This window comes from Mandrillus leucophaeus, unplaced genomic scaffold (assembly GCF_000951045.1).
Source record: "Mandrillus leucophaeus isolate KB7577 unplaced genomic scaffold, Mleu.le_1.0 Scaffold104, whole genome shotgun sequence".
Taxonomy (NCBI): Eukaryota; Metazoa; Chordata; class Mammalia; order Primates; family Cercopithecidae; genus Mandrillus; species Mandrillus leucophaeus.
Genome location: NW_012098543.1, coordinates 978076 through 988828, shown reverse-complemented (window position 1 = coordinate 988828; position 10753 = coordinate 978076). Strand labels below are relative to the sequence as shown.

The 10753-nt window shown below is 41.3% G+C and overlaps 1 protein-coding gene across 1 annotated transcript in view; it reads left to right on the top strand.

The window, feature by feature from the left end:
* The window catches only part of LOC105539417 (zinc finger protein 845-like), an 11341-nt gene extending 3660 nt beyond the window's left edge, over window positions 1-7681 (top strand). Inside the window, 7 exon segments of the mRNA XM_011979694.1 lie at window positions 56-182; window positions 3516-4313; window positions 4398-6075; window positions 6077-6119; window positions 6121-6187; window positions 6347-6671; window positions 7507-7681. Of these exon segments, the coding sequence (XP_011835084.1) occupies window positions 56-182; window positions 3516-4313; window positions 4398-6075; window positions 6077-6119; window positions 6121-6187; window positions 6347-6525 (2892 nt within the window). The 3' untranslated portion in view covers window positions 6526-6671; window positions 7507-7681.
* Window positions 7682-10753: the final 3072 nt, after the last annotated feature.

Genomic DNA, 10753 nt, shown 5'->3' with positions numbered 1-10753 from the left:
GTAAAGATAAGAACTCCTCCCATAACCATTTCCTTAAAATGTGTTTTCATTTCAGGGTCTATTGACATTCAGGGATGTGGCCATAGAATTCTCTCAGGAGGAGTGGAAATGCCTGGACCCTGCTCAGAGGACTCTGTACAGGGACGTGATGGTGGAGAATTATAGGAACCTGGTGTCCCTGGGTGAGGATAACTTCCCTCCAGAAGTGGGGATGTGCCCTTGTGTATCTTTGTATTTTCTCTTTTTTTTTTTTTCAGATACAGTGTCTCTCTCTGTCGCCCAGGGTGGAGAGCAATGGTGGGATCAGGGCTCGCTGCAATCTTGAATTCCTGGGCTCAAGTGATTGTCCCACCTCAGCCTCCCCCAGTAGCTGGTACAGGTGCATGCCACCATGCCGGGCTACTTTTTTAGTTTTATTTTTTTTTAGAGGCAGATTCTTCCCATGTTGTTGAAGTTGGTCTTGATCTCCTGGGCTCAAGACATCCTCCATGGTCTCCCAAGTAGCTGGGCTTACAGGCCCCAATCCCCATACCTAACTATTGGCTTTTATTTTTTTAATTTTTGCATATGTGTGTCTTTACAGCTAATATGAGTTTTCTGTGGACAACACGTAATTGGTTCCTGTTGATTCAGCCAGTCTTTACCTTCTGAGTGCAGAGTTAAATATTTACATTAGAAGCATTACTGATGGAAAAGACCTTACCGTTGCGTTTTTGTTACATATTATCTGTATTTCCTGTAGGTTTTTTTTTCTTCTTCATTTCTCATTTCCTACTTTTTGTGTTGAATAGGTTTTTTGTGTAGACATACTTTGACTCCCTTCTTAATTACTTTTGTTTTGTTTTGTTTTTTATGATGGAGTCTCACTGTGTTGTCCAGGCTACAGTGCAGTGGTGCGATCTTGGCTCACCGCAGCCAGCTACGCCTCTCGGGCTCAAACGATTCTTGTGCCCCAGGGGCTCAAGTCTGTAATCCCAGCACTTTGGGAGGCCGAGGCAGGCAAATCACCTGAGGTCAGGAGTTCAAAACCAGCCTGGCTAACATAGCGAAACTCTGTCTCTGCTGAAAGTACAAAAATTAGTTGGGCATGGTGGCGCACAGCTGTTATCCCAAGTAATCAAGAGGCTGAGGCAGGACAATCACTTGAACCCAGGAGGTGGAGGCTGTAGTGAGCCAAAATGTCCCACTGCACTCCAGTCTGGGCGACAAAGTGAGACTCTGGGCTGAGGCGGGAGAATCTCTTGAGGCAGGAGAATTGTGCCACTACACTCCAGGCTGAGTGATAGGCGTGACTCAGTCTCAAAAACAAACAAAAAACGAAATAGCTTAAACTGGGAGGCTTCAGACACAGAAATTTATTTCTCATGAATTTGGAAAGTGGGAAATCCAAGAGCAAGATGCCAGCCAAATTGGTTCCTCATGAGAGCCTTCTTCATGGTTTAGCCCAGCAATCTTCCTGCTGTATTCTGACACGGTGGAAAGAGGAACAGGCAGTGAGCTCTTTACTGTCTCTTTTTATAAAAGCACGAATCCTATTCACGAGTAGTCAACATCCATGACCAAATTCTCTCAAAGGCCCCATCTGCAAGAACATCCTATTGGAGAATAAAATCCGAACATGGCTTTTGGTCAATATGAACATTCAGACCAGGGAGCCTGCATCATATATTTTTTTTTATTGTGCAATTTGTTTTATACAATGTTTTCTCTGATCTCAGTTTATATATTTTCCCAGTACACATTCTATGTTTTATATTTTATGCATCGTGAACTAGGTAACTAAGGGAAATGCATATATATAGAATTGCTGTATTGCCTGTTCCATAAATGTAGTTGTGACATCATAATTGCACCCTCCGATACTGTTAGTCAATTTTTTTTTTTTTTTTTTTTGAGACAAAGTCGCCCAGGCTGGAGTGCAATGGCTCGATCTCGGCTTACTACCACCTCCGCCTCCCGGGTTCAAACGATTCTCCTGCCTCAGCCTTTTGAGTAGCTGGGATTACAGGTGCCCGCCACCACGGCCAGCTAATTTTTTTGTATTTTTAGTAGAGTTGGGGTTTCACCATGTTGGCCAGGCTACTCTTGAACCCTGGCCTCATGATCCACCCGCCTCTAAAAGTGCTGGGATTACAGGCCGTTAGTCACTTCTTATTCCTTATAATGCTGTGTATTTTTTTGACCTCATAAATCAGAAGGTAGTGATCTTAACAGGTATTTCAGTTCATATATTGTGTGCTGGTGGTAAGTAGAAGCTGTGGCTTTTTTCTTAACAGGGAATTGTTTAGAATTCTGCAGGTTGTAGAAATGTACCTGTTATTTGCTTCCTAGTTTTATGGGTTACAATATTTTACTAATTTTTATGATTGTACATTAGGCTTTTTGGTATGTGGTATGCAATATAACTGACATGAGTCTACTAGTTAATGTCACAAAGTGCCACCAGGCACTGTGGCTTACGCCTGCAATCCCAGAACTTTTGGGAGGCTGAGGCAGGTGGAGCACTTAAGGTCAAAAGTTCAAGGCCAGCCTGGCCAACATGTTGAAACTTTATCTCTACTAAAAAATCAAAAATTAGCCAAGCATGGTGGTGTGTGCCTGTAATCCCAGGTACTCAGGAGGCTGAGGCAGGAGAATGGCTTGAACCCAAAAGGCAGAGGTTGCCGTGAGCCAAGATCGGGCCATTGCACTCCAGCCTGTTGCGACAGAGCGAGACTTCACCTCAAAAATATAAAAATCCTAAAAATACTAAATTTTTTTTCTTAATGTCACAACTTGCTTTTTCTGCATGGATATAAGTAATTTTATGACAGTTATTCAGAAAAACATTGTATTAACTTTTTTTTTTTTTTTTTGAGATGGAGCCTCACTTTGTCGCCCAGGCTGAAGTACAGTGGTGCAATCTCGGCTCACTGCAACCTCTACCTCTTGGGTTCAAACGATTCTTGTGCCTCAGCCTCCCGAGCAGCTGAGACCACAGCTGTGGGCCACCACGCCTGGCTAAATTTTGTAATCTTTTCTTATCTTCTCAGTGCTATGATTGTTGGACAATACAGAATTTCCATTGATTTTGATTATTCTTACATGAGCTTGTTGTGGATTATTTATGAATATAGTATATTGTGTGATCCTTTAGCATTTATTTGTATACAGTAAATATGCTGTAAATATGAAGAATATGTACTTTTCATTGATGTGACAGTGATATGTTTGTTGCAAACTGTTGGACACTTTAGGGTCACAGTGGAAAAATACTCCTTACTTTAGGCTTACACATGTTTGTGCCCTGTCAGTGTTTTGTTATGATATTGGAAATACACTTCCATAAAAATAATTTGAAGCACATATAATCACCCTTTATTTATTAAAGAATCTTACGCTTTTGTGTTCCTAACTTTGAAGATCTTGTTTGGGAAGTTTAAAATAAGTATTTTTTTGTGTGTCATATTTACACATTTCAGTATGATTTACCGTCTGTACTTAATTGGAAACCTATTGGTGTTTATATTTTGTAGCTATCTCTTCCAAATGCACGATGAAGGATTTCTCGTCAACAGTGCAAGGCAATACAGAAGTGATCCACACAAGAACATTGGAAAGACATCACATTGGAGATTTTTGCTTCCAGGAAATTAGTAAAGATATTCCTAACTTTGAGTTTCAGTGGCAAGAAGATGAAAGAACTGTCCATGAAGCACCCATGACAAAAATAAAAAAGTTGATGGGTAGTACAGACCGATATGATCAAAGGCATGCTGGAAACCAGCCTATTAAAGATCAGCTTGGATCAAGCTTTCATTCGCATCTGCCTGAACTGCACATATTTCAGATGGAAGAGAAAATTGATAATCAAGTTGAGAAGTCTATCAATGATGCTTCCTCAGTTTCAAGAGCCCAACGAATTTCTTGTAGACCCCAAACTCGTATCTCTAATAACTATAGGAATAATTTCCGGAATTCTTCATTACTCACACAGAAACGGGAAGTACACATGAGGGAAAAATCTTTCCAATGTAATGAGAGTGGCAAAGCCTTTAATTATAGCTCACTCTTAAAGAAACATCAGATAATCCATTTAGGAGAGAAACAATATAAATGTGATGTATGTGGCAAAGTCTTTAATAGGAAGCAATATCTTGCATGCCATCGTAGATGTCACACTGGTGAGAAACCTTACAAGTGTAATGAGTGTGGCAAGACTTTCAGTCAGACATCATACCTTACATGCCATCGTAGACTTCATACTGGAGAGAAACCTTACAAGTGTAATGAGTGTGGCAAGACATTTAGTCAGAAGTCAAACCTTACATGCCATCGTAGACTTCATACTGGAGAGAAACCTTACAAATGCGAAGAATGTGACACAGCTTTCCGTTTCAAATCAAACCTTGAAAGACATAGGAGAATTCATACTGGAGAGAAACCGTACAAGTGTAATGAGTGTGAGAAGACCTTTAGTCGGACGTCATCCCTCACATGCCATCGTAGACTTCATACTGGAGAGAAACCTTACAAATGTAATGAGTGTGGCAAGACCTTTAGTCAGGAGTTAACCCTTACATGCCATCGTAGACTTCATAGTGGAGAGAAACCTTACAAATGTGAAGAATGTGACAAAACTTACAGTTTCAAATCAAACCTTGAAAGACATCGGAAAATTCATACTGGAGAGAAACCTTACAAGTGTAATGATTGTGGCAAGACCTTCAGTCATATGTCATCCGTTGTATACCATTGTAGACTTCATAGTGGAGAGAAACCTTACAAATGTGAAGATTGTGATGAAACTTTCACTTTCAAATCAAACCTTGAAAGACATAGGAGAATTCACACCGGAGAGAAACCATACAAGTGTAATGAATGTGGCAAGACCTTTAGTCGGAAGTCATACCTTACACGTCATCATAGACTTCATACTGGAGAGAAACCTTACAAGTGTAATGAGTGTGGCAAGACCTTCAGTCAGCATTTATCCCTTACACGCCATCGTAGACTCCATACTGGAGAGAAACCCTACAAGTGTAATGAATGTGGCAAGACCTTCAGTAAGGAGTTAACCCTTACATGCCATCGTAGACGTCATACTGGAGAGAAACCTTACAAGTGTAAAGAGTGTGGCAAAGCCTTTTGTGGGCAATCAGCACTTATTTACCATCAAGCAATCCATGGTCTAGGGAAACTTTACAAATGTAATGATTGTCACCAAGTCTTCAGTAAGGCTACAACCATTGCAAATCATTGGAGAATCCATAATGAAGAGAGATCTTACAAGTGTAATAAATGTGGCAAATTTTTCAGACATCATTCATACCTTGCAGTTCATGGGCGAACTCATACTAGAGAGAAACCTTACAAATGTGAAGAATGTGATGAAGCTTTCAGATTCAAATCAAACCTTGAAAGTCATAGGAGAATTCATACTGGAGAGAAATTGTACAAGTGTAATGAATGTGGCAAGGTTTTTAATAAAAAGGGAAACCTTACACGTCATCATAGACTTCATACTGGAGAGAAACCTTACAAGTGTAATGAATGTGGCAAGAAGTTTAGTCGAAATTCAGCTCTTGTAATTCATAAGGCAGTTCATACTGGAGAGAAACGTTATAAGTGTAATGAGTGTGGCAAGACGTTTGGTCGAAATTCAGTCCTTGTAATTCATAAGGCAATTCATACTGGAGAGAAACCTTACAAGTGTAATGAGTGTGGCAAGACCTTCTGTCAAAATGCAGCCCTTGTAATTCATAAGGCAATTCATACTGGAGAGAAACCTTACAAGTGTAATGAATGTGGCAAGGCTTTTAATCGAAAAGCAAACCTTGCACGTCATTATAGGCTTCATACTGGAGAGAAACCTTACAAGTGTAATAAATGTGGCAAGGTTTTTAATCAACAAGCACACCTTGCACGTCATCATAGAATTCATACTGGAGAGAAACCTTACAAGTGTAATGAGTGTGGCAAGGTTTTTAATCGAAAAGCAAAGCTTGCACGTCATCATAGAATTCATACTGGAAAGATACCTTAGAAATGTGAAGCATGTGACAAAGTTTACAGTCGCAAATCAAGCCTCAAAAGACAGGAGAATTCATACTGGAGAGAAACCATACAAATGTAAGAGTTTGTGACAAGGCTTTCAGGCATGATTCACACCTGGCACAACATACTAGAATTCACACTGGAGAGAAACAAGTGTAATGAGTGTAGCAAAGCCTTTAGTGGGCAGTCAACATTTATTCCTCATCAGGCAATCCATGGTATAGAGAAACTTTACTAATGTAACGATTGTCACAGAGTCTTCAGTAACGCTACAACCATTGCAAATCACTGGAGAATCCATAATGGAGATCTTACATGTGTAATAATTGCGGGAAATTTTTCAGACATCATTCACACTTTGCAGTTCATTGGCAAACTCATGTTGGAGAGAAACCTTACAAATGTGATTGTGCCAAGGTCTTCAGTCAAGCTTCATCCTATGCAAAACAGGAGAATTCGTACAGGAGAGAAACCTCACAAGTGATATGATTGTGGCAGAGCCTTTACTTCATGTTCACACCTCATTAGACATCAGAGAATGCATACTGGACAGAAATCTTACAAACGTCATGAGTGTGGCAAGGTCTTCAGTCTGATTTCACTCCTTGTAGAATATCAGAAAATTCATTTTTGAGGTGATTTTTCCAAGTGCAATGAGTATAGCAAACCATCAAGCATTAATTGACATTAAAGTGTTTATGTTAAGAGGATTGGGCCGGGCGTGGTGGCTCACGCCTGTAATCCCAGCAGTTTGGTAGGCCAAGGTGGGTACATCACTTGAGGCCAGGAGTTTGAGATCAGCCTGACCAACAGACAGGAGCCATTTTCCCAGCCTGTTTTTTGCTTCTTTAATGAAAACTGATAGGGATTTTTCTGGGTATTGTGTTGAATCTAAATCACATTGGGTTATATAATTATTTAACAATCTTACTTTTTCCAAACCAGCAATATGGGTTATATATATATGTTTTTAATCATTTTGATGTATGTTTTTAGATTGCAAGGTACAGATTTCTCACCTTTTTACAGTTATTCCTATTTCTTTAAGTTCTCTAGCAAATGGAAGTGTTTTAAATTTTCTTTTAAAATTGTTCATCGTTAATGTATGGAAATTCATCTAATTTTTAGTGCTGATATTGTATTGTGCGGATACATTGAATGTGTTTGTTAGCTCCAGTAGTATTTTGATTGACTCTCTGTGATTTTCTACACAGAAGATCACGTCATCTACAAACAAATATAATTTTACTTATTTCTGATTTGGATGAGTTTTATTTCTTTTACTACTTAATTGCTCTGGCTAGGACAACCAGTATCTATTGAATAGAAGGGGTGAGTGCATTCTTGCATCATGTGAGATCCAACAGGAAAGCATTCCATTTTCCCAGCTTGGTTATTTACTCGTTGGTCATTTCATGGATGGTCTTTCTATTGTTGAGGTAAATTTCCTTCTCTACCTATTTTGTTTAGGATTTCTGTGATTATTAGATTTTGAATTTTGTGAAATGCTTTTTTTCCATCTATTGAGATGATGTGGTTTTCATCTTTCGTTCTGTTCAAGTCGTATTTCACATTGATTTGCTTGAATATGTTGAACCATCCTTGCATCCCAGAAATAAGTGGCACTTGAATATCTACAATCCTTTTTATAGCCTCTTGAATACAGTTTTCTAGTACAAGAAGTCTTCAACAAGTTCATGGAAAAATACGTAGTATGTGTCTTATGAGAAAATTTTACATAAATTTCACAGTCTTTGCAACAAAATAAACTGGTACAAATCTGTTATGTCAGAATAGGCTCTAGTTTAAGGCACTCAGAAGGATAAGACGTGAGTTTGAAAACAGACTCTGTCAAGCAATATAAATTCTGCTAAAATTGAAACAAGAAGAAACATCAAATTTACAATGAGACCAGATGCAGTGGCCCAGTCCTGTAATCCCAGCACTTTCAGAGGCCAAGACAGGTCGGTCACGTGAGCCCAGGTATTCAAGACCAGCGTGGGCAACATGGTGAAACATCCTTCTCTACAAAAAATGCAAAAATTAGCTGGGAGTGGTGGGACATGTCTGCAGTATTTTTAGGAGAGACGGGGTTTCACCATATTGGCCAGGCTGGTCTTGAACTCCTGACCTCGTGATCTGCCTGCCTCAGCCTCCCAAAGTGCGGGGATTATAGGAGTGTGCCACTGCGCCCACCCCATATCAGTTTTACAGAAAAAAAAAAATCTTGTTTGTGCCGCAATGAAGAGGACTGACACCTAACAGCAGAAACAGTATTCAGGAGTTCAAGAACAGGCTGGTTAACATGGTGAAACCACGTCTCTACTAAAAATACAAAAATTAGCTGGGTATGGTGGTGGACGCCTGTAATCCCAGTTACTCAGGAGGCTGAGGCTGGACAATCGCTTGAACCCCAGAGGCGGACGTTGCAGTGAGCTGAGGTGGCGCCATTGTACTCCAGATCACGTGAGGTCAGGAGTTCAAAACCAGCCTGGCCAACATGGTGAAACCCCCTCTCTACTAAAAATACAAAACAAAAGGCCAGGCGTGGTGGCTCACACCTGTAATCCCAGCACTTTGGAAGGCTGAAGCAGGTGGATCACAAGGTCAGGAGTTTGACACCACCCTGCCCAACATGGTGAAACGCCATCTCTACTAAAAACACAAAAGTTAGCTAGGCTCCCAGCTACTCGAGAGACTAAGCCAGGAGAATCGCTTGAACCTGGGAGGCGGAGGTTGCAGTAAGCAGTTGAGATCGTGTCACTGCACTCCAGCCTAGGCAACAGAGCGAGACTGTCTCAAACAAACAAACAATGGTGGCATGCACCTGTAATCCCAGCTACTTGGGAGGCTGAGGCAGGAGAACTGCTTGAATCTGAGAGGTAGAGGTTGCAGTGAGCCGAGATCGCCCCACTGCACCCCAACCTGGGTGAGTCTTGCTCTTATTTACAGGAAAAGAGTTTTCCTGTAAATAATTAGGAAGACTAAGCAGCCCCAAAGATAAGACCTCCTGGGATCATTGTCCCTTCTTAGGGAGTGATAAAATAACCTTCCTTGAAGTGTATCAATCCGTCACCAATCAACTTGCTGTAACCTATGCACTGGTCTTGAATGGAAAATATGGTGCTTCTGCTAAAGCTTCTGTCTTTCCCTGTGTGTGAAACCTTAATGTCTCCACTTTGGAACGCTGATCCCATTCATTAGGAGTTGATGTTTCCAGGTGGCTATCCTCATGCTTTGTGTTCAGATAAGTTGTATACTTAATCATAAATTCTAAATTTTATTATTTACTGCTGACATCAGTTTCTGTCGAATTTTAGGAGCCTCACTAGAGATGGCACCTGTCTCCATGTTGTAAAACTCACACTTGTCAAAGAAACATGGGTTAGGGTTTCTTCCCCTCCTCAGCATGAAGCTAATTAGCTGACAGAAATGGTCACCTCCATTACCCAGTAGAGCCAGGATGAACTATGTGTGACCAAGGGTGTTGTCAAGTCCTCTTCCCTGAGGACTGATTAGTGTTTATCTTGAAAACATGTACTTAATGGGTTGTACAGAACAGTGAAGTTTCTTTCTCTTTTTTCAACCTCTCAGCTGTTTGCTTCTATTTCCCATCACATTCTGGTCTAAGGCTTATTTCGTAATAACTTTTTAAATTTCTTTCTCTATTATCGTCGTGCAGATGTTTTGTCATTTGGGGGAAGATTTTGTTTTGTTTTGTTTTCAATTATATTTTCTCAACAATTAGAAAGTGAAGTAAAAGGTATTTGTTGGATCAGGCGCAGTGGCTCACACCTGTAATCCCAGCACTCTGGGAGGCCGAGGCAGGCGGATCACTTGAAGTCAAGAGTTTGAGACCAGCCTGGCCAACATGGTGAAACCCGTCTACAAAAATTAGCCGGGCATGGTGGCACGCGCCTGTAATGGCAGATACACCGCAGCTGAGGCAGGGGAATCGCCTGAAACTAGGAGGCAGAGGCTGCAGTGAGCCGAGATCCCCTCACTGCCCTCTAGCCTGGGCTACAGAGAAATACTCTCATTCAAAACAAAAGAAATAAGTAAATAAATAAAGTAATAAATCTCTTCCACAAATGTGCTGAGAGAACTAACTGGATATCCACATGGAAAAGAATAATGTTGGATCCCTATCTCACGCAATCAAAATTGTATTTTTGTTATTAAAAAAAAAAAAGGAAAAAAAAAAAAGAGAGAGAGAGAGAGGAGGAAGGGAGCCCTGCGGTAGTGGGTGTTACTTTGTCGCCCAGGCTGGTCTGGACCCCAGGCTCAGCGATCCTCCCGCCGCTGCTTGCTGAGTAGCTGGGTCCTCAGGCTCCCGCCCCCGCGCCAGCATCCCTGCTCTGTTTATCCAGCAGGTGGTCACCTCACTCCTCGCCGGCCTGAACACTCCGTCCCGCATCCCAGGCGGTGGCTTTAGGGAAGTCTCTGAAGCTGAGCACAGGGTGGATTTTCCCCCCACCCAGTAAATGGAGAATAGAAAGGGAGAGAATTTCTATTCTGTTCTGTGGGCCGTCAGCATGAAATTGTACCTTCGGCCCAGGCAGGGCTTTGCATTTCACATTCTAGTTTACATGCCCATTCCAGACAATTCCAGGACTTTTGAATCATGCCTCAGCCTTTCTGGCGGGTCTGGACTCCAAAATCCTAAAACAGGCGCCGGAGGGAGGGTGAGGAACTCACAGGTCCCGCCCCGGCCCCG